Source organism: Betta splendens, chromosome 12 (assembly GCF_900634795.4).
Source record: "Betta splendens chromosome 12, fBetSpl5.4, whole genome shotgun sequence".
In the NCBI taxonomy this organism is placed as follows: domain Eukaryota; kingdom Metazoa; phylum Chordata; class Actinopteri; order Anabantiformes; family Osphronemidae; genus Betta; species Betta splendens.
The window spans coordinates 184,702-210,491 of record NC_040892.2 but is presented as its reverse complement, the minus strand read 5'-3'; the positions used below and the strand labels follow the sequence as shown (position 1 = coordinate 210,491).

Genomic DNA, 25,790 nt, shown 5'->3' with positions numbered 1-25,790 from the left:
GGCAGGTCACATACTGGGTGAAGCTGTGTCAGCGTTAGCGGAGGTTTGGGATGTACACAGCAATTATTAAAACATGTGTGAACTCCCGTGGCAGGTAGAATGGCCTCATGCCCACCGCTAACAGCTCATTGTCTCTGTTACAAAGCTTCTCTGACAGTGCAATGTGCTGGTTTACAGCATCTCATGTTAACAAACACAGCCAGGCCCCCTCCTTACCTCTTACTGCTGTCCTCCGTTCTGTCTGTTCTTCTCGCAGTAGATGAAAATTGTCCAGTGCAACAGTCGTGTCCGGGATGAGTGAAGTCAGCCAGGTCTCCGTGAACAGCAGGACGCTGCCTGTCCTGTACTCCAGCTGGTCCCGTGTGAGCGCAGCGAGCTTGTTGGGGATAGATCTCACGTTTCCAATGATGACTGTGGGAACAGCGGGTCTGAAGCATCTCATTTTCTCCCGTCGTAGTTTTCCGGTGGGGAGCCCATGGCAGGTCTTTACTAGCAGCTCAGCGGGGATCTCATGTCTGTCCCTGGAGGGAACTGCGGCACTGCACAGCATGATCAGCTGCTCCACGGTGTAAACAATGCACGCTCTGGCCCTGACACATCATAGCTTTTTAACAGCGTTAGTACTGTGCCAAACTTAGCTCTACACAGCTTGCATATAGTTTTTCTAATATAATTAACAAAACAAGAGAAAGATAAACTTAAACTTGAATAAAAGCCTGGAAAGTAATAAATAGAGGGAAGAGGACAGGAGCTGTTGGGCCCAGCAGCCAACTCGACCGGCGCCGGCAAAAAAGCTATTCCCAATGGTCCAAGAATCACATAGGACATGTTCACGAATCCAGTGAGGGTGTCAATCTGTAGCAGTACACAGTATTGCAGTACCGCAAGAGAAACAAAGGCACCAACTGTGTCAGTACCAATGTTTTTTCGTGTTGCATAAGCGGAACTTGCTGCGTGACAAAAGCAGCATTTCAGGTTTGGAGTGTTGACACATCAATAGCTGGTTTCAGGTGACGGTTAAACAGCTGGAGACACAAGCATAGTGTCCGTTGTGCCCCCACATAGCCTGAGATCATGTGGTGGGGATATAAACATTTTTACATACATAATGAACTCGGGTTCCAATGCAGTTCTTGTCTATTTTTTTTTTTCAGACTGTCTGTGCTGCAGGATCAGGTGGTGTTGGCCGTCCGTCAGCAGTACGTTCCCATCAGTGACCAGGTGATTACTTTGGGAGACGGGGACGAGGTGGCTGTAGTGCCGCCACTCAGCGGAGGATAAGACTTGAGAGAGACAAGGTAAATCAGTAGAAGGAAGATCCAGACAGATAACATGGTACATCTGGGGGACAGATCTGTCCATCACCTCACTGATGTCTAACCAGTCTCGTACTATGGCCGGATCCACAGGATCAGGGACTGTACCACTCCTTCCTCTTAACACTGTCAACCTCTGACCTTCACAGGTTCTGTTTGACCCAGCTGCTGGTGGGGTGTGTTTAGGGCCCTTTGTCAGGAAATACATTCAAGATGATACAATACATTCATGGATTAATTCTTTAAATTTGCTTTGGTTTAATGTTAATATTTCACACACTGATGACGTCTGTGTCTTCCAGATGTCGAAAAAGGGTCAAGACGTCCTCTGGTTGACCCAGGATCGTCTCTCAGTGCAGGATGTGGTCGACGCTGTCAGCAGCTCTGCCTGTGGAGCCATTTCAGTATTTATAGGTTCAGATTTTACCATTTCAGATTAAAAAATAACTTTACAAGCTTTCAAAGTTTGAGACTTTGGGAAAAAGGTTTGACTCTCAAACCTTCGGATTCTGGAGAAACTCAAGTTTAACTGTGTTGTTCTGGTTAGTTTTAGTTTGATAGGGTCATAATTTGGTTTCTACTTTACAAATGTAGGAGGATTAAGTTCAAACCCCACAGTGCAGACACACAGCAACACATTCAATTTAATCTGTGGACAGTAGCAGCACTGAGACAAAGAAGATTCCATTTTATTGTATTTGACCAAACGATGTGAGAAGCCAAACACAACGGCTGGTTTCTGTAAACATTTTCAAGATCAGCAGCCAACAAACTGAGGGGAAGCTGTGAAAGAAAGTAATCTGATTTAGGTTATGAATATTTAAATGAATGGATCATTCTACCTGTTTTAGAAGCAAAAGGAAAAACATAAAAACAACTCATAAAATAATACCAAGGACTCCAGTGATTATCACTACAGTTGTTGAAATTACACTGCAACTACGGATGCATCACATTAGTGTGTGTGCGTGCACGCACAGGTATGACTCGTGAGGATGAGGACGGGAGCAGAAAAGTGGTCGGTCTGGATTACGAGGTGTACGAACCCATGGCACAGTCAGAGTTCACCAAACTATGTGCAGACATCAGAGCTCGCTGGCCAAGCGCCACCCACATCTGTGTCCATCACCGGCTTGGGTAAGCTGCTGATGCTAACTGAAGCAAAGCTGCTGTGGAATCCTGGCTTGAGATCATTGTCCCTTCTCCTCTCTAAGGTGGGTGAAGGTAGGCGAAGCAAGTGTTGCCATAGCGATCTCATCTCCTCATCGTCATGACAGCCAGCAGGCGGTCCAGCACTGCATCTCCCAGCTAAAGGCCCACATTCCCATCTGGAAGAAGGTAAATCTTCTGCAAACTGCAGAAGTGGCTGGCTGCTCATTGTAATTTATTACTAATCATGTGACTGTGATCTACAGGAAGTTTACGACACACAAGAGTCGAGCTGGAAGGAGAACGCAGAGTGTCCTTGGTCGGCTCATAATAAACCACCCACAGAAAATACCAATGTAGAATAAACTGTAGATAGTTTCAATAAAACACTAATGTAACTATGTTCACATTGTTTCCACTTTGTGTAGATACTCACTGGCCTTTAAGAGAACCAGTAATAAATTGTTCTAATGACCTAAAGCCAGAGATATTCAACTGAACAACACTAAGCATGCATGTTGGAGTGTTTTGCTGTCTGCTCACATAATTGAAACCTCCTTTAAGTTAATGCACTCGTCCTAAATGAGTTATGGATCCAACAATAAAGCATGTGCATCTAGGTTAAAAGAAGAACTGGATGTGAAGCAACTAAAATAAACCTCATGATCACCAAATCACTTACATTCGGCGTGGGAGCCGAACCTGTTTCAGTTGCTCCTGAGATCACATTTGTCGGTCAGGATACAGGAAGCTGGACCAGCACCACATGTTCAGTAATGAATGTGTTGATATCAGGCAGTGATGTCATTGGAAAATGTTGCCTCTTCAGCTGCTTATTGAAACCGGGACAGGTGAAACCGACTCTGTGACACTCCTTTGGGCGGAGATTATGGGGAATTACGGAGATTGTGGGCGCGTCCAGAAGGCTTCAAACAATATGTAATAAATAAAATGAAATTTCTATCATTTGGATGTAATATATTTGGACTCGCTGTCTCCCTGATTATTCTTTGTATTATTTACCTTCACCTCCGTTAATAACATGGATCACTTCATAATTCAAAACGGTATTCTTTCAGTCAGATGTTCGACATTTATAAGCTTTTATTTTGAAGATGATGTGTCCTTCCAGTGTGAAAGCTGAGCGGAAGTGGTGTGCGGCTGTTTCCACCGCGGCTGCCGCCGCCGCCTCCCTTACTTTGTCAGCTGACCGTCGGCCGGTCTGCTGACTGTCAAACCCCTGACTCCCGCATTGTGACGCGCACGCCAGTTTAACCAGGCCGAAGCTGGTTCTTTTGTGAGCCAGTTGCCGGACCCCCGACTCGGACGCTTCCTGGCATACGCCGCCTTCAACCGGAAGCTCGAATCGTTGCCTTTACGCCCGGAATTGGTCGCCGCACTACTCACAGTGGTCCGGTCCGCTGTGTTTCCCCTGGCCCGGCAGCCCCCCGGACCGCCATGGACGTGCTGGACCTCGCCATGCAGGGGTTCGCCGTGTTCGGCTTCATCCTGTTCTTCGTCCTCTGGCTCATGCACTTCATGTCCATCATTTACGTGTAAGTGACGCGCTGAGCTAAACCTCGCTAACAGCTACTATGCGCCGCTGTAGTTCCGTGATTTTATTTCTGGCCTTTGTCCTGAAATATTCTTACCAGATGGGACATACGGGTAAAAGCGGGCCTCCTGGGCCCGGCAATTAGGCCGACACCAGCTCGACGTGGGGCGTTTTCCTGGCGGAACGCTATGCGGGAGGCTGTGCTAGTTATTAGCCAAACTGGCAACGCGGACTCCAGGTGCCACGGGACGCTAAAGCAGGTGTTTCAATTAAAAACCCAGGTGGTGCATCACACATTGCCGCCAGTGACACATTTAACTCCTCTCTGGAGCGTTGGTACAGGTGGGACTGCGTGACGTCACGCGCCCTTTATTTTAACGCAACAACTTCCTGTTGTCACAACTGCTCTTGAAACCGAGGCGATTGAGAATGTTTCTGCTGAAGGCCGCTATTGTCTTGCAAATTGCAAACACAAACTTAGGAGTTGGTTAATTATTAGCAGTCCTCAAATTCCTCAAACTTGTCCGAACTTCATGTCACATCTGAAATGTATATGAAGTGAAAGGTCTCAAAAGTTAAAATTCAGGGAGGAAATCATATGAAATGATTCAGAACTCTTTGCACTGTTTAGTCTTTTTTCCTGCTTAACTGGGTATAAATGTTCCCCAGGTGCCTTTTCCTTCAACAGTCCAAAACATAGGTGATTTAAACCTTTACCTTTTTAATATCAAGAAACTACAGACAGACTAGCCCTAACTCGTGTCAGTTTGCTCTGTTTGTGAGTTTCTGTTCTTGAGCTTGGTCAAGAAACCTCTCCTGGAATCCTGGAAGAGGTTAAAAAACGTGCTAGTAGTAGTAGTAGTAGTAGTAGTAGTACAGTAGTTGTGGTAAACAAGCAGTTTGGGGCTTTGGTAATTGATATGCAACTGATTACAGACTGTGATTTGTGTAAAACAGGGGTGCCAATTCCTGGTCCTTATTGCTGGTTTTCCAACATTCCCTGCACCAGCTAATATTGATTTCCTAAATCAGGTGTCTTCAGTCAATCAGGTCAATCAGCAGTTAACTGTCACACCTGATCAAGGTAATCAGCCGGGAAAGTTAGAAAACCAGCAAGACAGTAGCTCTCGAGGACCAAGACTGGGAACCCCTGGGGTAAACAGTGTCACCTGAGCCGGCTGCTGGCCTGTCAACTTGTCTGACATCGAGCCAAAAAGCTATGGGCTCCGACATGAGATTACAGCAGCACTGATGCCAGGCTTTAAAGTAACTTTAAGAATTACTATTGAAACAACACATGATCACTAGTGTAAAACTAACCTGTTTCACAACAGTCTAAACCCAGCTCACGTTCCCTATTGGTGGGTGAACAATCCAACACTTGGGGAATTCTGCTTCACAATGATAGGAAGAGCCGACATCAAAGGATCAAAATGCGGCGTCGCTATGAACGCCTGGCCGCCACAAGCCATTCATCCCTGTGGTAACTTTTCTGACACCGCCTGCTTAAAACCCAAAAAGTCAGAAGGATCACAGGGTTACAATGTGGTACTGGACTCATTGCTGTTGCTGCTACGCAGTGAAATCATTATTACGGAGTCGTGTCTCATAAGCGTAATATGCACAGCATTGACATTTGGACACATCTACAGAATGTTGTGTTGCAGCCTGATTCTATGGTGAAATGAAAGTGCTGTCTTCGCTGCTTGTTGATGCAGCCTGGAGTCTTTCTGTGGAGGAGCTACTCTTTGCAAACCTTTGGTAGCCTTTACCTCAGCTTGCGTGATGTGGACTGTGGTTGTCTCTCACCCACTCCTGGGTTGTTTTGGTGTGTCGTGTCAGGAGATGAACCTTTGACCCACTCTGAAATCTTGAGTGGAACATTTTTTTTCCCATGATACATCTGTACTTTGCTTCTTGGCCCTGGCCAGTCTCCCAGTACCACCAGTGTCACTGTGTAGGTGCCACTGGGCATGTAGCACATGGTTCAAGGTGGAGAAACCACCCACTAACACTGACCATTGGAATGTTAATGATCCATAGGGTTAACAGACCTGCCACCAGCGAATTGGATCTGAAGAAGCCCCTTGGATGAACAGAACCTTTGGGATGAATGAGAAACTTCCCAGAGAATGTTGATCCCCATGGTTGTTTGCAATAGCTTCTTTCCTCTCAACAAAGATCCCGGGGGACAGCGGTGACGGTTCCCCCGGGATCTTTGTTGTTCTTCCAGTGGGTTGTGCTGAGCTTCTCTGATTTTCAGCGCATCAGTTCTGGTACTGGTACTAATCCTGTGTCTGAGCTCTGAGGGTCATTTCTACTGTGAGTTTATAACCTCCTGCCTGTCCTGGATCATACAGAGACTCCTGTATTTGAAGGTTCCGTATTGTCCAGCTGCCTTCTGACTTTCAACTTTTTCTTTCAGACGTCTCCATCTCCACAAAAAAAGGTCAGAAGTCAAGCAGTCGTTCGCACAGCTGGCAGGAGTGTCTCTGCTGAAGCCACTGAAGGGTGTCGACCCAAACCTGATCTCTAACCTGGAGACATTTTTCACTCTGGATTACCCCAAGGTAATGCCTGGCACCCTTCACTTCACTACTTACGCGTGGGTTCTCCACACTAACATTGTCCACTGCACACACTGTTCAGCTGCTGTTTACTTGTCTAATATTGCCTCAGCTAATGGTATATCTGCTGTCTAACCATGATCAGCTTTACCAGGCAGAGCTTTGTGATGTTACTCTTTGTGTTGCAGTATGAGATCCTGCTGTGTGTCCAGGATCAGGATGATCCAGCTGTCGACGTGTGTAAAAAGCTGCTGGGCAAGTATCCCAACGTAGACGCCCGATTATTCATTGGTGAGAATCATCATCATGTCTTCATTACTGTCTGAAAAACACCTGGTTTCCTAGTCCTTCGTTAGCATGTGTTGTTTTCGGTTCTTAGGGGGAAAGAAAGTTGGGATCAACCCAAAGATCAACAACCTGATGCCAGGTTACGAAGGAGCCAAATATGGCCTGGTCTGGATCTGTGACAGTGGCATTAAAGGTTAGTAACTGCAGCGACAGGCTTTATCGCGACTGAGAAGCCTCCAGTCACCAGTGCTTATTCTGTCTCTGTGTTTGTGGCAGTGAAACCTGACACCCTGACAGATATGACCAATCAAATGACAGAGAAGGTGGGACTGGTGCACGGGCTGCCATATGTCGCTGACCGCCAAGGCTTTGCCGCCACACTGGAGCAGGTAAAGTGGGACTAATGGTGACTTAAGACTAACTCTCCATGACCGGTTTAAAGTATGATGCATGAGCATCATGTTTAGCATCATGTGTGGAGCTGCAGCTAACTGGACCCGGTCTGTAACGCCGACCCGTTTCAGGTGTACTTTGGGACTTCCCACCCTCGCTCCTACATCTCTGCTAATGTGACGGGGATCAAGTGTGTTACGGGGATGTCGTGTCTAATGAGGAAGGACGTCTTGGATCAGGCTGGTGGTCTGGTCTCTTTCGCTCAGTACATTGCTGAAGATTACTTCATGGCCAAAGCTATTGCTGACAGGTTAGCATGTGAGCATGAGCCTGTGTTTGACTGCTTCTGTCAGACTTCAAACAATTCAGTAAAATTCTCTCCTTTCCCAGAGGCTGGAAGTTCTCCATGGCAACACAGGTGGCGCTGCAGAATTCTGGCTCCTACTCTATTGGCCAGTTTCAGTCTCGTATGATCAGGTGACCCTAGGCTCTTTATCAACTACACCTGCTTAACTTCTAACATTTGATCTAACTTTATGTCAGTAATTAGAAATGACCAATAGGTCAATAACCTGTCCTTGTTCTTTTACTATTTGAATGATGGATATAATAAGATGTTTCTAATGACAATGTGAACATGTATCTGTCAGGTGGACCAAACTAAGGATCAACATGCTTCCTGGCACCGTGCTGGAGCCCATCTCTGAGTGCTTCCTGGCTAGCCTCATCATTGGCTGGGCAGCACATCATGTGTTCAGGTACCCGACAAATCAGAAAACTTAAGTAATTAATTAACAACTGAGTTGACCGGGATGAACTGAATGTTATGGTTCAGTTGATTTAGCAGCAGGTTCTGGTTTAAATGAATGTCTGGCTCTGTGTTATCATGCTAACTACGGTTTAATGTGCTAATATTCTCTTTGGTAGATGGGACATGATGGTTTTCTTCATGTGTCACTGTCTCGCCTGGTTTATCGCAGACTACGTCCAGCTAACAGGAATCCAGGTACAACCAACCAATCCGTAATTGTTCTTCAGGATTTTAACATATTGTATTACTTAGATGAAAGTCTTCTGTAGGGAGTAAATTATTGAGACCTTAACTAAGGGCTAACAAGCGTACTGACCCTGCTACTGACTGACTGACTGGCTGTGTGACCCGTGTGCAGGGCGGCCCACCGTGTTTCTCCAAGTTGGACTTTGCTGTTGCCTGGTTCATCAGGGAATCGATGGCTGTGCAGATCTTCCTCTCAGCTCTGTGGGACCCCACCATCAGCTGGAGGACTGGACGGTACCGGCTGCGCTGCGGCGGGACTGCCGAGGAGATACTCGATGTGTAGTTACCATGGCAACCAGCTGCACCGCCATCCTGATGGGGGCAGGAAACGTAGAAACGGACGTTTGGGTGTTTCGAGAAAAATCGTGTGTGTGTATGTGTTTGTGAGTGTGTGTGCTTGTGCGAGTGTGCGCGTGCGCGTGCCTTTTTATCTATTTATGTTCATTTTGGTGCTAAAACAAAATGATGCCAGAAAAACAAGCCAATGAGTAGGAAAAACAGGATGGAGCGAGGTGTTGCACTGAAACATTAGATTTTTATCAGCAATTAATTAACCATTCAGAGAATGGGAGCTGACCTAATTACCCCTGGTTCACAAACAACAGAAGAAATAACTTGCACATTTAGCTTTTGTAACGTTGACAGGAAAAAATGAGGAGAAAAAGCTGCTTCAGATAAAATTATGAATGAACACTGATTTGGATATGTGGCTTAAAACTAATTTTCGATGATGTAAACATTGTTGATCAGTGAAACTAAAGCCTCAATTGATGTGAAAGTAGAAACCATGAATGAGTTGTATGTTAGAAACAAGGATACAAACACACCCATGGCTCAGTCATTTCCACTTTCTCTACCGAGTGGCAATGAAAGTCAAGCTCTGTTCCTGTTTGAGCTTGTGTTTAAAATATCTTGAATCCAATGTTAACATTGTCAGTCAGACAGAAACTTACAGTAACTGTGGTATTTCTCTCTTTACCTTAATTTGTCGTGTACAAATACCAAAAGATAAAGCAAGTGTCACTAATGGTAAGTCTGAGATGCTGATTGGTTAAATTTTGCTTTTAAACATAAACCAGATTTTAAGAATTCTTCTATTGCAATACAACAAAAAGCACATCTCTGATGTCTTCTCACAAATAAAAGCTAATTTATTTATTTTACGAATTTTAACAAAATCTCATCAGAATGTTGTCACTTTTCTGGAAGAAAAAACTTTCCAGAATTTTGGTCGTCAGGTTCCAAAGTTCGTGGATTGTAACCACTGACGTCTAACCCTAACCCTGGTTCTTGGATCACTGTGAACCTGTCTGATTCCAGGTCAAAGTTAAGACACGATGCACTCTATGACAAATGTCTCCACATATTTGCAGAAACGGGCAGTTTGTGACTCAAAGTGAAAATATGAGCATTTGTTAAACACCGTAACAAGCAGTTGATGAAAAATGTGGTTAAAGTTATTTGGTAAAGAGCGTATGTTTTTTTTTTTTGTTTGTTTTTGAGAAGTCAACAGGAGTTTGGTGACAGTTTAGGTACTGAATGAAATCCAGTATTTAGTTTTTTGTAATAGTCACAACATTTCATGTGTCCACGAAACAGCAGACACTGGACCAAACAAAAATCCAATCATTTCTGAACATCTTTTTGTTTGTTTAGTCTCAACACTGTGTGTGTGTGTGTCTGCGTGCGTGTGTTTTCTAAAGCTGCATTTACTTTGTTAGTGGTGGGCAGTTTGGTTGATGACATCACTAAGTCGGACGAACGCCAGTCGCTGTTGTTCAATAGGATCAGTAGGATTTGTTTACTGTCACTTTTTTTTTAATCTGCTGTAGTCTATGACAACCAATCACAGCGGAGGATTGTGTCAACACAGAGGTAATAAAGCTTTGAACCGTAAACAGGTGCTAGTATGGTTTTATGTTCTTGGCCACAGCTCCCAGAAATGACTCGCAGCCATCGGTCTTAAAATGCTTTATTTACTGATCCAGTGGTTCATGCTACAACTTTCAGACTAAATAAAAAAAAAATCAATATTGTTTTGTTTTTGAAACAAGCACAGGTACAAGTTCCACCCTCCTCTTCTTCATGCACAGGTTTAATATTAAAATTATTTAATGTACTAACAATAGTTTCAGTCAAACCTGCACTCACGATGCACAAGAGTACTTGACATTCATTAGCATAAAAACTAACCAAACATGAAGGATTTTCAGTTTAAGACAGGTTTTAAAAGGCAAACTAAAATACTTACATATTCTGAAAACAGAATTTATGTTTTCATGTCTTCATTTTATAGGTCATTTATTTATTGTTACAAATATTTAACAAATATATAAGACATTTTAAATATCAGCTTCAGATTTTTAAGTAGTTTTTATCATATTATTAAACTTATATTATGCCACCATATTTGTGATGCACTTTATAATGTGCTACTTTCTAAAGGTAAAAATGTTACAGTACAGAAAACACATGTAGCATCAGAACATGTTGCATACTGCTAACTATTCAACGCCTCTCAGTTACAAACCTGAAGTGTAGCGTATCAGTGTTTTGGTCATAAAATATTTATCTGTTTAAGCCAGCAGGCGTGGTTTTATTTATTTATTGTGTGTGAAGACATGAAAATATAAACAAATTAATCTTTCAATTAAAAGTTTTGTACTTTTATGCAAGTTAAAGAAGTACGCATGATTTGATCGCATGATTTGCGATCAAATTAAGAAAATCAACAAGGAAATGCCACAGAACAAGGTTGTAATGTTAATCCAAAAAAAGGCACAACAGCTTTGGCTTCGTTTGACGTCCACACACTTTTTTCTAAATGAAAACATTTTTGTTTGTTTACTAAAGTAAGTCAATTATTTTAATACAAAACGTGAATTTATAATGTAGTTACTGTTAAAAATTATCACATTCAATTTAAATGTAAAAAATAAGTAATAATAATAAAATAATAATAAATTCATTTCATAATAATTTATCACAGTTTCCTGTAACAGGCCATTTTACAGAAAACAGAATGTAAAGAAGCAACAATGAACTACTGTAGATCAGCCCTGGCTGAAGGTTAGTGGTCAGAAGGCAAACTGGGAATCGGCAGGTTCCTGTTTTTTGTGGCTTATTTCCTTTTTACAAAATCGACAAAGTGTCCAAAAATAAAAACAAAAACAGCAGTGGAGGAAAAAAAAGCAAATTAAATAAAATATATTTTAAATAGAAGAGAGGAAGGTGGGACATTTGGCGATGAACCAAACCAAACACACACACACACACACCCCATTACTTAGTTCTTGTTTTACAGTATAAATACATTCATGATTGAAAAACTCCCCGTAACATTTATCAACGACACAAGACATAACCTTCTGCTAAAAAATTCTACAGAGGAATTTAAAGTTATAAGAATAAGATAATCTTTAATTAATTATATCAACATGATCCAACATCAAAACCTCAGCCAAGCACAGTAAAAAAAAAAAAAAACATCCAGCAGAGAAAAATAAGGCACGAAGAAGGTTTGCTGAGATCACTAATTTTGAGAGGAATAATAATAGTAATGACAACCATAAACCATGGATGTAAATCAACCAATATAACAATAAAATCTAAAATAATAAAATCTGACAAACAACAAAAAATTCATGTGTTTTGATTTTGTAAAACCAGCGAAACACACTAAAATTACTAACTTTAATTTACAGGATCAACTTTTCATGAAAGAAACTAGAAAATTGATTTGGGATTTTGAGAAAAGGCAGAGTTTCTTTTTTAACTTGTTCATATTATTTTAACATTTAAACAAAAAAGTTCCACTCACATAATCTGTGTTGGACTCCATTAACCACAACCATCTGCTAACCAGTCTTCGGTTTGGGGATGTGCTCTGTAACTGTGGCGAGGGCTCCCACTCTGTGCATTCATGCTGTGGGCCAGTCAACCGCTGGTTTCGACATCCCCAGATGCAAAGGTCAGATGGTGGACTTGGAGAAGGAGACTCGGAGGTGCTGATTGTGGTCCAGCTGGTGGTCGTGCAGAGCAACCAGAGCCTCGATGGCCTCCTCCACTGACGCCAGCTGCATCAGAGCCATCTTCCGGTCCTTCCTGCACAACATTCAGAAAACCACCCACCAAATGAATTAACAGTGAAAGCTTTCAGATTGATAACAACAAAGCTCAGCGTAAGAAGGGAACCATCAGAACAGCTCTTGAGTTTGGACCCTACTAGAAACAAGGCCGCTTTTCAGTAACGTTAAATCAGTGTTAGTAAAAAGTTGTACTTTTGTAAAAGTTCAGGTTATTTCCACAGCCAAATAATAATAATAAAAATAATAATAATAATAATTCACTCACTGAAAAAACTTAAAGGCCTTCACTGTGAAGCCACTGGAAGCAAACACATCCTTCAGCACATCCTCGCTGACAGAAGAGCTGGGAGACATGCAGAGTAATGTTAAACACACTGGAAACAGCACGTCATGTCTTCTCTGTTCTAGTTGTTGGTGTGAGTAAGAACTAGGCTCAGATTAAATAGCTCGCTCACTCTAATTACGAGTCCAACTAAAAGTGAAAACGTTGGGGTTTGTTTAGACTAAACACACAAATGTAATATATTTCAGTAATGACGAGACCAACTGCAGATTGGCGGTAAATACAACATGTCTCACGGGATGTTGGACAGGTGCAGCGTGGCTGATGGAGGAAAGATGTTGTTGAAGTTTTTGGAGCCAGGTTTCTTGAAGCGATGGAGAGCGGAGCCAGAGAAGTCCCGGGTCAGCGCCTGCTCCTCCTGCCCAGCGCCGCCCCGTGGCAGCTGAACCACTGGGTGTTTGGACAGCGTGACTCGGATCACGCTGCCGTGGAGACGCTGCCCGTTCAGGTGGCTCATCGCTGTCAGGGAAAAGGACGTACAAAAAATGTCACATTTCCTTTTTGTTTCTGAATGGAATAAAGTTAATAAAATAAGGTACATCCAAAACAAACGTGAAATGTGTCAAATGTTGTTATACATATTCTCCAACATATTTGATCTCTAAAATGAATAAATTAAAAGGACTGTAGGCATGTTTAACATGAAGACATTTCATGACTGCAATGTCTCAAACATTGAAACAATAATAACACAACATTGTGCAAATGATTGAGTGACCCCTGCTACAACCTTAATGTACAGGGACATTCTGCTGCAGGAACGTAAATACCCAAAGTCACACGTGTGACCACATGTTAGAACACATAGGTCAAGTCAAGCTGAATTTAATAAAGGGTCCGACCGAGTTGAGCCTGAGTGGCGTCGCTCATCTGAACCAGGGCGTTTTCCTTTTTGTTGAACAGGATTTTCACTCTCTGGACGTCGCCATAGACACCTGAACACAATCACAATGATGAACTATGAGTCACTGTCACGCAAAAGAAAAGACACATAAATAACCGATTACTCCAGAAGCATTTTTAGGCAGACTGTGTAAAAACAATTTACCTTTGCCTCATTAAAACCAGTAGAAAAGTCCTGATTATTCAAATGAATCATATTCATGTAACAAGAAGCGTTTCTCACCAAACAGGATGAAGAGACAAAGCGGCGTCACACTCTGCTGACACAAACAGTGGTAACATGTTACCTCACAGCGCAGTGCTCTGACTGGCTGGTGTGAAAAGCGTGTGAAAGAATGAACTCTGACCTCTGGGTTCAGGTTGGACACCAGCAGCACCGAGTGGACAGGGGGCGGCACCACCTGCAGCGAGACACGTGGAGGGGCCACCAACGAGCCCGGCACAGCCGCCATTGACAGAGCTGCGATGGAGAAACGTCTGGTCAACACAACAAACGTCCACGCACTGCTGATGCTACTGGGTCAGAACCACTGTTCTGCTGGTTTCATGTTAGTCACCTGTGTGTTGGTGAAATGTGGGAGCGAAAGCTGCAGCTCCGTAGGGAGGGAGAGCCACACCTGTACAAGAACGCAACAGGTGAGTCTGATGTGCAGCAGAACAGAACCTATTAATTAATAATTTAATAAAAACACGAGACTTTGCTTTCGGTTAACACAGGACTGCTGCCTTATTTAGTTAACACAGGACTGCAAATCAACACAAGACTTCGATTTTTAAGTCAAGTAAAGTCAAAGTTGGTGTCATCAGTTATTTATTAGAAAACTGAAAACCATTTGTGGTCTTAGTTTTATATATTTTATACAATATCCCATGTTAGTCCAGACATTATCACAGGTTGAAAACAGTACAGTCGGTTTGTAGCAGCACAGCCAGTCTTTTTGGGTGCACCAGTCCATTTGAATCTGGCATTGGTCTTCCATCGGTTATGAGCTTTTGTTTTTGAAAAAGTCTTAAGACGACTTACATAATTCTCCTCCATCTTGAGAGTTGGAAAAATAAGCTTACTGGGTTAGTTTGCCAACTTACTGAAGCAGCACGAAACGTCACTGGCGCGAAGAGGCGCCTGACAAAAAAACAAAACAAAACAGAATCGCCTGACAGTAGCAGCCAAGCACCTGTCGGCTTCCGTAGAGGCCATTTCCTGTCTCGCCTCATTTAGAGTTTTCTTTGCCCGTTTTTGCGCAATCAAGGAAGTAATTATGTCAAACACACATTGATAAACGCATTAATGAGCTTGTAGAAAGTGACGGTAAAGAAAAGATCTGCATTTTGTTGGTGACAAGCTGTGAAATTGCCCCACGTATTAACCTATGTAACGACGGCTCGAGGATGGGAGCTGGAGCCCTGGGCTGAGGCTCGCCTCATTGATGCCGGAAATGCGCATATTCAGCGATTTTACATTACGTGAAAATTTTAGGAAATTTTAAAAATGTAGAGGAAATACATTTATAACACAGATCAGTGGACAAATATTGATTTCTATTTTATGTCATTACGTATTCATATTATGATATTTTGTCAGGCGAGGTGAGGCCCCACCTCCCCTGCCTACCCTGACTGTACGTCACTGACTTTGTAGTCGTGTCATCTGATCTTCGTAGGGAGAGGGGATGAGCTGTCAACTGATCACCAGCTGGTGGTGAGTAGGGTCCACTGACAGGGAAGGAGCCTGGAAAGACTTCGCACGCCCAAACGTATCATGAGGGTCTGTTGGGAACGCCTGGCTGAACCCTCTGTGAGAGGGACCTTCAACTCACGCCTCCGGGAGAACTTCGAACAAGATTCCGAGGGAGGCTGGAGACATAGAGTCTGATTGGACCATGTTCTCCACATGGGAGTTCTGGTAGGCCATGGAGAAGGACCGCTGTTTACCCTCAAACAGATTCTGGCAAACTGTTCGACGCCTCAGGAGGGGAAAGCAGTTCTCCACCAACTCTGTGGACAGCTGTTGACCTCGACTAAGATGTCATCGGACGGTGGAAGGAGTACTTTCAGGATCTCTTCAATCCCTACAACATGCCTTCTGCAGAGGCAGGGGCCTCAGAAAGGGAACCTCAGCAACAGGAGATACAATGTAGTTTTTGACCTGATCATGGAACTCTGGACCAGCTCTACATCCTCTCTAGGGTGCTCGAGGGCTTGCAGGAGTTTGCCCAACAAGTCTACATGTGTTTTGTGGACGTCGTAGCATCCTGTGGGGGGTGCTCCGGGAGTATGTCTCTTTGCTAAGGGCTGTTCGGTCTCTGTACAACCGGAGCAGGAGCTTAGTTCGCGTTGCTGGCAGTAAGTCAGACCTGTTCCTAGTGTATGTTGCACTTTGGCAGGACTGCCCTTTGTCCATAAAAATAATGAATAGAACCAGTGACAGAGTTTCTAGCCGAAGGAAGGAAGGAGCGTAAGATTGACAGACAGGTTTAAGGGTCCGTCCTGGTGAAGAGAGGGTTGAGTAGGCAACCTTGGTTGACCGGTAAATTGAGGCGAAGCTTACAGAAGCTTACAAGCAGCTGAAATTAGTTTTATTCGAGGCCCCACGATCCGGCACGAAAATTGATTGATAGATAGATTTCCTTCACATAAATTAAGTAACATGTTTAATGTATCAACAACATTCAGCTATAATGTAAATGTCTTATTAATATTAAGACATTTCCAGATTTTCAAATTGTTGGAAAAATACTGCATTAATCATTAAAACATTTTATTTTGCTGATTTGCTGTAACCTTGTTAGCTGTGGCCTTGAGAGGTTTTCTCCCTAATGCTCTTCAAGAACAGGGAGCACCTGTGTGTATCATCTTTATCTGATGTGCTTGCTGTACATAAAATATTTTTCCATGTAATGTGTGACCCTACACTGCCCCAGGGTGGAAACTATCCATATAACTACGCTGTACTCTCTTCTATCTTGGAGTGAGAGGAGCTTGCCTAGCTGTAAACTGTATCTTTTTTTTATTTAAGTTATAACTACTTTTCCCCAACACAAATCATATGTATAGTGCTGCTTAGAGTGGTAACATCGGTTGCTTTTGTGGCTTAGTGAGTAAGAGGTTTGACTGTCTATTTTGGAAACCCAGGATCGATTCTCAATTGGGACATAATTTCAGCAAGAATCGGATAAATGGTTCTAAGGACAGTAGTATCAACATATGCAAATACTATTATAAACTTTGTATGCATTATTTTGTACATTCAGATACAATCAGCCACACTCAGCCATACTCAATTCAATATTCAATTCATCTGCTAGTTTCCATCATGTTTCAGCTGCTTCAGTTTCTGCAAAGATCCAGTTCTGTTTAATAAATTCTTGTTACACAGACAAATTCAGCTAAACCTGAAATGTCTACATTACTTTTAGCTATGTTTTCAATGTTTTAGCTACTTTCACCAATTCTTCAGCATTACAGAATTCACTGTGCATTTTACTCTAAAAATGATTTATCTAGTTTGTTTTAAGTCATTAAAACAAGAAATTGTTTTGAGTTAGCATAAGCCCATTTGCAGCTCACCAAACGCAGACGGGTCCAGCTCTCCGGTCGGGAGGTCAGCTCTGGTGAAGTCTCGGCTCTTGTCGTTGTTGTACTTGACATTGAGTGCACTGAGTTTGGAGAAGTCGATTCTTAAGGTGCAACATCCGTTATAGATGTTCTGACCGTCAAGAGCCTGCAACACAGGAGAGCCATTGTATGCATGATCACCGGTTACTGGTACATGAAGGGATCTGTCTAAACATAGTCATTACATGTGTGCATGTGCAACTCACTGCCTTCGCATGTTGCGCATGCATGGTATCACTAAACTGCAGCAGAGCCTGAAACTGGTTGTTTCTGGTGAACGTGATGATCTTCAGCACAGAGCCAAACTTACTGAAGATCTGAAACAGACCATAGACAAAGAACAGGGCTCAGAGGAATCTGTCACTGTGTCAGCAGACTTACATGTCAATGATGTTGACTTGTGCTATGCACTTATTACAGTCAGACATCGGCAAGCTGGATGCTATGACCTGTGACCACTATGATCAACTTAACATGAGATAGACTCATAGAACAGCGCTTTCCACCAGGGAGCTAGAAATACACACTTTGAGACGGGCACTGTGGACGAGTTACAGTTTTTTTTGTCATGAAAACTTACAGATTGAAACATCAAGGTCCAATTCTTTAGCATGAAAAAAGCATGTGCAAGAACCTTTAAGCAGTACGGGACCGAGTGGATCGTCAGCAGAACAGGAGCCTCCTGCTTCCACCAGACAACAGTTCAGAGTCAGATTCCTGCTGAATGGAGACACTGATGTCTTATCGTATATGCATGTTTTAATTGTCTGATGTGAAACGTTTACAAGCTACACAGGTCAGTCAGACCAGTCACAACATTGTATCACATCCACATGGGTGATCCTGAGGTGTTCCAGCAGAACATGGCCCAGAGCTTTACACTTCTTCTGTAGCACCACTGCTGATGAGGTTATGACTGTCCCATCAAATATTTGTTTCTAGTAAGGTAACGTTGTTTTATATAAATTCTACCTTCTCCGTTGTTTGATGATGCTGATGTTTAAAGTAATTGTTAAAAAATCAGGTGAGACAAAGCAATGATTCTACATCTTCACCCCATCTTCACAGTTTTCAAGGTTTATTCCATTAAAACTATTTTGACATAGCTATTTTATTTGGGATTAATATAGTATATTCTGTCTTTAAACACTGACCATATTCTGTTATTTTTTTGTACTGTAATAACTATTACTTACACTCAACTAAAACCTGTAGTAGCATAAATATCAGTAACACTGTTGGACAGACCTGCTGCAGCACCTCCAACGTCACTGGGTAAAATAAATTCTCCACAATGATTCTCAGGACAGGACTCTGACCAGGTGTCTGGCCTCGCCCCTCCCCATCTGTGGCTAGGCTCCCAGAATGCACTGCTGCAGGGTTAATGGTCTGTGCTCTCTAAAATCAAACAAAACAATGACATAAAGCAGGTTACAAAATTACTAGAATTAAACAGGTCCGTTGTAAAAACGGAATTGTAATGTAAATTAAAACTTAAATAAAAACCCACAATATAATCAATTACTATAATTTATTAAACAAAAAAATGTATTTGTCTATAAGCCGCAGGTGTCCACGTTATAATGTGAGATAGACGAACAGTGCCCATAACACAACACAGGGGAAGGGAGCTGCTGCCACAGAGTCGTCTGTGTTCGACTCAACCTCTTTTAATGTGGTGACTGTTTTGCGTTTGTTGAGTGCAGCAACTTCTGTGTGGTTTGCGTGTAAGAATAAGTGAAGCGTTACAATACCTATGTTATATAACGTCTACAATATATTTTGGAGAGTTAGCCATTTATTTAATGCAGAAAGAAAAGTCCACTCTGTCGGCTCTGTCCATCCTACACGGTCAGCAAATCAACCACATACAGATACATCCTTAAAAAAAAAAAAAAGAAAGTACTGTAACACCGATAGGAAGAGCACACTGAAGATTCTCAGCAAGTACCACATAATGAGTAAGGGCGCATACAACACGCAAGTCAACAGCTCGCAGTCAGATCTGCATGGTCTAAACATTTCGGCCGTTTTCAGTGGCATGAGGCTTGTAAGCCGGTAAAATCCACAATATAGCTTTGTTGTTTTTTAAACAGCTGGGTTCAAAGCAAGAAAATAACAGTGAATACATCTTCACACCTGATTGGTCAGATTGTCTGCCTTAAGCTCACGGTGGGTGGAGTATTGAATGTAGATTGGCTGGTTCCTGATGGTGGGCGTGGCTGAGGTGTAGTAATTTACCATGGTAACAGCTGCTTCCTCTGACGCCATCTCTAAAAATGCCTGAAATAGAAAAGAGCAATGCAATGTTTTAACAATACAACTAAATATAAAATAATACAAAAATATTAAATAGAACTAGATAAAGCATTTCCATAAGAAAATGTATGCTGCCATGCTGAATGTATTGCTGAAGAATTGCTGAAAGTAGCTGAAACATTTGAAACATAGCGAGAGAGAAGCTGAAGAATTTTTAAAAAAGCAGATTAATGTATCTGACAAGAATGAGAAGTTGTTTGAAATTGAATATTTGCAGAAGAAGCTGAAGCAATTGAATTTTAAATTGAGAAAAGTTGAAAAAGATCCGCTGAAATTGAAGAACTGTGTAAAGGTTTGCTTTACACACAGGTTTGCTTTTTTTAACTCCAGTGCCGGTCGAGCTGGCAGCTGGTTTCAACAGCTCCTGTCCTCTTTGTTCTACTTAATACTTTCTTTGCTTATTTATGTCTATTCTTTCCTGTTTTCGTTAAGTATATTAGTGTACATAACTTGTACACAACTTGTATATATAATTTTTTTCTTAGTTTTGCGTATACAAACGCTGCTTAAAACTACGATGTGTCGGGGCCAGAGCGCGCATTGTTTACATCGCAGAGCAGCTGATCTCGCGGCGCAGCGCTGCAGATATCCCCACGGAAAGACATGATATCCCAGCTGAACAGCTAGTGAAGACCCGACGTGGACTTCGCGTTGGAAGACTACAACGGGAGAAGATGAGACACTTCAAAACTGCTCTCCTGTCCGTCATCACTGGAAACAAGATGGACGAGCATGCGACGCTCACGCGGCACCAACTGGAGTACAGGATGAGCAGCGTCCTGCTGTTCACGATGACCTAGCTGACTCCACTCATCCCGGACTTGACTGTCACACTGGACAATTTTCATCTACTACGAGAAAAACAGACAGAACGGAGGACAGCGGTAAGAGGAAAGGAGGGGGCCTGGCTGTGTTTTGTGAACATGAGATGCTGTCAACTAGGACATTACCTAGTTGACATTGTCAGAGAGAAGCTTTGTAACAAAGACATTCTGCTCTTAGCGGTGGGCATGAGACCATTCTACCTGCCACAGGAGTTCACACATGTTTTAATAATTGCTGTGTACGTCCCACCCTCCGCTAATGCTGACACAGCTTCTGAGACCCTGCTCTCAGTCACCAGCAGGCTGCAAACACAGCACCCACAGACCATCTTCCTGATTTCTGGGGACTTCAACCATGCACCTCTTTCAGCTGCTCTGCCCACATTCGCCCAGTATGTGACCTGCCTCATCAGAGACAATAAATCACTGGACTTATTCTATGCCAATACTAAAAAGGCCTACAGCACATCCAACCTCCCATCCCTGGGCAGAGCTGACCATAACATTCTGCATCTTCTGGCTGTGTATAAACCTGTAGTACACAGGTGCACAGTACACAGGTGGTGCCCTGCACAGTGAAGAGGTGGACGGCTGAGAGCAAGGAGGCTCTCAGGGACTGTTTCAACACCACTGTATGGAAGGAGCTCTGCGACCAACATATGGAGGACAAACACCATCATAGACTGTGTCATGGATTACATCAACTTCTGTTGTGAAAACACCGTTCCCTTCAGGCTAGTATAGTGTTTCGCCAACAACAAGCCGTGGGTCACCCCGATATTAAATCTCTGTTAAAAAAGAAGAAAAGAGTGTTTAAATCAGGTGACAGAGAGTAGCTAAGGAGGAAAATACGCTAGTGAAAGTCCAGCTACAGGAGGAAGATGGAAGAGCAGCTGAAGCAGAACAATGTCAGTGAGGTGTGTAGAAGCCTGAAAACCATCTCTGGCTTCAAAGCAGCACACCCACAGGCTGAGGGGGACCTGAGCTGGGTCAACAACCAAAACCGACACTTCAATCGGTTCGACCAAGCACCCCTCACCCCACCCAGCAGCTGCTTCCACACTGTCTGGAACCTGGACCAACCCCCACACCACTGGTGCCTCAGAACATTAGACTACCCCCCACACCTCTTCACACCTCTATACAGAGCCTTGCACAATCAGCCCTGCAAACCCAGCAACACTCCCTCACTTCACACCACCCTGACAATGAGACCGTCCTTCAACCCCTGTCCTTCTCCCGCACCCAGGTGAGAAATTAGCTTAAGAAGATCAAAGCCAGGAAAGCAGCCGGACCTGATGGAATTAGCTCCAGACTCCTAAAGTCCTGCGCAGCCTCAAGCCGAGGATGGTACCACGGCTCTGGAGCGTGGTACCAGCAGCTTCAGACCAGTGGCTCTCACGTCCCAGCTAATGAAGACACTGGAGAGACTGGTCCTGGGTCACCTCCGCTCTGCGGTGGGAACCTGCCTGGAGCCGCTGCAGTTCGCCTACTGACATGGCATAGGAGTAGACGACGCCGTCATCTTCCTCCTACATCAAGCTCTTTCTCACCTGGAGAAGCCCAGCAGCTCTGTGAGGATCATGTTCTTTGATTTCTTCAGTGCCTTCAACACTAACCAGCCGGTGCTTTTTAAAACACAAATTGGAGGAGGCAGCTGTGGACCTCCATCTCTCCATAATTTAACAGTTTGTGAGAGCCTGGGACTGTGACCTGCAGTGTGGGGGCCCCACAGGGGATTGTACTGGCCCCTTTCTCTTCACCCTCTATACATCACACTTCAGACACAACACGGACAGCTGTGTTCTGTAGAAGTTCTCTGATGACTCTGCCATTGTCGGACTGATCACCAATGATGACAATGCAGAGTACAGAGGACTCACTCAGATCTTTGTGGACTGGTGCCAACGGAACCACCTTCTGATCAATGTAGGGAAAACGAAGGAGATGGTGGTGGATTTTCCTTCACAGTAGTCTGCTGTCAACCCACCGCACATCCTGGGGAGGGACTCTTATAAATACCTGGGTGTGCATCTGAACAATGAACTAGACTGGACTGGGGGGCCACTCCTGAAGACCTTCTATGACTCTGTGGTGGCATCAGCCATCCTGTATGGTGTGGTCTGCTGGAGCAGCAGCATCACAGTGAGGGACAGAATGAGACTGGACAGGGTCATCAAGAGGTCCAGCTCTGTCCTGGGCTACACTCTGGACATGGTGCAGGAGGCGAGAGAAGGGTCCTGACCAAACTGACATATATACTGGACCAGGACTCTCATCCACTGGAGGACTTACTGTCTCCTTTAGAGAGCAGCTTCAGATCCACCCTCCCCGTGTTAAGGAGAGATATCGCAGGTCTTTCCTGCATGCTGCTATTAGACTACTTTAGCTCTGCTTATGGATATGTGCCCTGTTTATAGATGTGTGTTTATATAGTTTCTCTGTTGTTGTTTTTTGCTGTCCTCTTGTTTGCTCATGCTGTTGGAAGGTGCAATTTCCCCGCTGTGGGATTTATAAAGGTATTCTTATTATTCTTATTCTTAATTTGATAAAGTATAGCTAAATTTATCAAAATGACTGAATGTTATAATTAATAGTTTTGATTTCAAGAGCTGAAAGAATAGCTTAAAGTTGTGGAAATGTTTATACAGCTGAAAGTAGCTGCAGAGGAAGTAGTTGAATATTAAATTAAGAAAATTTGAAGCTTTGATTGAAGTGTGTACAAATAATTGCTAAACATTAAAATAGTCTCACTAACTAGTCATAGAAAAAAAAAGAAAAAGTGCTATTGAAGCCAAAAGTATGGATTGGTGCTTTTATTTTTGCTATTTATTTATTTTGGGTAATAACTAACGTACAAAATAGTCTCATTAAATAGTCATATTTAACTAGTCATAGCATAAAAAGTGCTATTTAAGGTAAAGACCTGAATTGGTGCTTTTATTTTGAAAGGATTTTGAGGAAATGTGTGTCCGAAATTGCTAAACTGTAAAACAATAACAAGTCATAATTAACTAGTCAAAAGCAAAAGTGCTACTTAGATTTCGATTTGTGCTTTTATTTTGGAAGGATTTTGAGGGAGTGTGTGATTAATCACTAAATAATGAAACAGTCACATTGTGATAAAACGTAAACCTGGTGCTTGCTCGTCAATGTAATCAGCTTCTGCACTCGGCCAAATGGCAGCGCCACAGCGAGCACTTCCTGTTCGGAGATGTCAGCCGGCAGCTGACGCAGGTGAAGCACCCGAGATGGGACGCACTGTGCGTGCTCAGAAACACACAGCCTGTTGGTGCCATCCACTGTGAAGAAACAAACATAACGATCAGGTACTTACATCTGGAAAGAAGGGAGGGGGCCTTGCCTGTGGGTAACCGGGCGGAGGGGGGGGCTCACCTGTGGACAAGTAGGAGGTGCTCATTTTCGCAGAGCGGCTGACAGGTGACTTAAACACTGGTTCCTGCAGAGAAACGTTTGGTTAAATCACAGTATCATGTTTGCACAGCGGGTATAGGGTGCCAAATGTAGCAGGAGCACTTAAAACTGGCTTTCTCACATTTAACTAAACGACACAACACGTTTTCTCACATTTAGTTAAATGTGAAAAACTCTAAATATATAAACAATAAATGTACATATAAATGTAAATGTTAGATATAAATATAAATCCACCCATCCATCAGACAAGACCCAAAGTGTAGACTGTGCAAAGAGGCCCCAGAGACGGTCCAGCACATAACTGCAGGGTGTAAGATGCTGGCAGGGAAAGCATACATGGAACGCCATAACCAAGTGGTTGGCATAGTATACAGGAACATCTGCGCGGAGTATGGACTGGAAACCCCAAGGTCAAAGTGGGAAACACCTCCCAAGGTGGTAGAGAACGAGCGAGCCAAGATCCTGTGGGACTTCGAGATACAGACAGAATGGTAATGGCGAACCAACCAGACATTGTGGTGGTGGATAAAGAGCAGAGGAAAGCCGTAGTGGTGGATGTGGCAATACCAAACGATGGCAACATCAGGAAAAAAGGAACATGAGAAACTAGAGAAATACCAAGGGCTCTGAGAAGAACTGGAGAAGCTTGGAAGGTGAAGGCCACAGTGGTGGTGTGATGATTGGAGCACCAAACTGGAAGAGTGGCTACAACAGATCCCTGGAAATACAGCCGACATCTCAGTCCAGAAAAGTGCAGTCCTAGGAACAGCAAGGATACTGCGCAGAACCCTCAAGCTCCCTGGCCTCTGATAGAGGACCGGAGCTTGGACACACACACACACACACACACACATATACATACATACATACATACATACATATGCATATACACACATACATACTTACATACATATATATTTCATATTTACGTTTAGACTTTGTCACATTTAGTAGTTACTAGTTTTAAGTGCTTCTTTTACCTTAGGCACCCCATAAGCGTGTTTACTTTAAATCACAAGACTCCGAGACTGCTGGATCCTCTGAGCTGGGGAGGGATGCTGGTTCCAGAAACATTTAAAGTGTCAGTGTTTGGGTTTTGTATGTGTGGGATATGTTCTACGTTGGGTTAGGTTGCTGGGAAAAACGGATTCAACATCAACTGAAGAACGTGTTCATTAACGTGTTACAGCTGATGCAGTAAGAAGTCACAGCTGATGAATTTACTGTTGAAGCTTTTGGATTGTTGGTTATTTAATAAAGAAGCTGCTGATTAAGCCTATGCACCCCCACCGATGAGACTTTAAGTAACCTGGACATAACAAATGTAGAGATAACAAAAGGAGACAAACAAATTCTGTGGGGAACATATTTGATGTTATAGCAGAAAACCAAAGTACTCTGCCACAACTCATCTGCCTGATTTCCCGGAGACCTAGTAGAATTTCAGCCAATCAGAGCGCGCTGCTGAATCGTCACCGTTTGCTCGCGACACTTTCAACCAAAACAGAAGGAGTAAACAAGGGTGGCACGAGCTAGGAGAAGGGACGCGCGACTTTGTAGAATGCGTGTAGACACGAAGGGGAAACGTTTTAAGGTGCTAAACTAATAGACCACAACAAACAAACGAAAGGCTCGCGCAGGTGCGATTCAGTCACCAGGGAAACGTGAGGAAGGTCGGTGGGATGTAGAAAAGCGACAGGAATGTTCTGGAGGTTGACTTGCGCTCACCCGTCCATGGTTTGCGATGAGGAAGATTAATATAAGGAAGAGTTGTTTTGGTCCGCGAGCGTCCCGCTTTGCAGCTAGGCAGCGACCATGGAGAATGACGAACTCACTTCCCGTTTAATGACGTCACCTGGGAAGATGGCGGCTCGCGGACACGCCCCGAATCAAGGAGATAGATAGATAGATAATTAGATTCGATCATCATCGATA

General features: G+C 43.4%; 2 protein-coding genes and 1 pseudogene across 2 annotated transcripts; 2 read left to right on the top strand and 1 right to left on the bottom strand.

The window, feature by feature from the left end:
• Window positions 1-1,156: 1,156 nt before the first annotated feature.
• On the top strand, window positions 1,157-2,872 carry LOC114867371 (molybdopterin synthase catalytic subunit). The gene is made up of 5 exons (XM_029169997.3): window positions 1,157-1,298; window positions 1,619-1,730; window positions 2,297-2,453; window positions 2,531-2,654; window positions 2,732-2,872. The coding sequence occupies exons 2-5, from the start codon at window positions 1,619-1,621 to the stop codon at window positions 2,828-2,830; spliced, it is 492 nt and encodes a 163-aa protein (XP_029025830.1). The 5' UTR covers window positions 1,157-1,298; the 3' UTR covers window positions 2,831-2,872.
• Window positions 2,873-3,885: 1,013 nt separating this feature from the next.
• Window positions 3,886-10,223, top strand: ugcg (UDP-glucose ceramide glucosyltransferase). Its single transcript, XM_029169995.3, has 10 exons — window positions 3,886-4,021; window positions 6,446-6,590; window positions 6,776-6,878; window positions 6,967-7,068; window positions 7,152-7,264; window positions 7,400-7,578; window positions 7,659-7,745; window positions 7,919-8,026; window positions 8,196-8,274; window positions 8,438-10,223. Exons 1-10 carry the CDS (start codon window positions 3,924-3,926, stop codon window positions 8,606-8,608), a joined length of 1,185 nt encoding a protein of 394 aa, XP_029025828.1. The 5' UTR covers window positions 3,886-3,923; the 3' UTR covers window positions 8,609-10,223.
• Window positions 10,224-10,281: 58 nt separating this feature from the next.
• On the bottom strand, window positions 10,282-25,687 carry LOC114867368 (polypyrimidine tract-binding protein 3-like; annotated as a pseudogene).
• Window positions 25,688-25,790: the final 103 nt, after the last annotated feature.

Excerpts from the sequence above, each read along its gene's own strand:
- LOC114867371 (XM_029169997.3), top strand. The coding sequence starts at position 1,619 with ATGTCGAAAAAGGGTCAAGACGTCCTCTGGTTGACCCAGGATCGTCTC. Across the intron at positions 1,731-2,296 it reads AGCCATTTCAGTATTTATAG|GTATGACTCGTGAGGATGAG; the intron begins GTTCAGATTTTA and ends GTGCACGCACAG. Across the intron at positions 2,655-2,731 it reads ACATTCCCATCTGGAAGAAG|GAAGTTTACGACACACAAGA; the intron begins GTAAATCTTCTG and ends TGTGATCTACAG.
- ugcg (XM_029169995.3), top strand. The coding sequence starts at position 3,924 with ATGGACGTGCTGGACCTCGCCATGCAGGGGTTCGCCGTGTTCGGCTTC. Across the intron at positions 8,027-8,195 it reads GCAGCACATCATGTGTTCAG|ATGGGACATGATGGTTTTCT; the intron begins GTACCCGACAAA and ends TCTCTTTGGTAG. Across the intron at positions 8,275-8,437 it reads TCCAGCTAACAGGAATCCAG|GGCGGCCCACCGTGTTTCTC; the intron begins GTACAACCAACC and ends ACCCGTGTGCAG.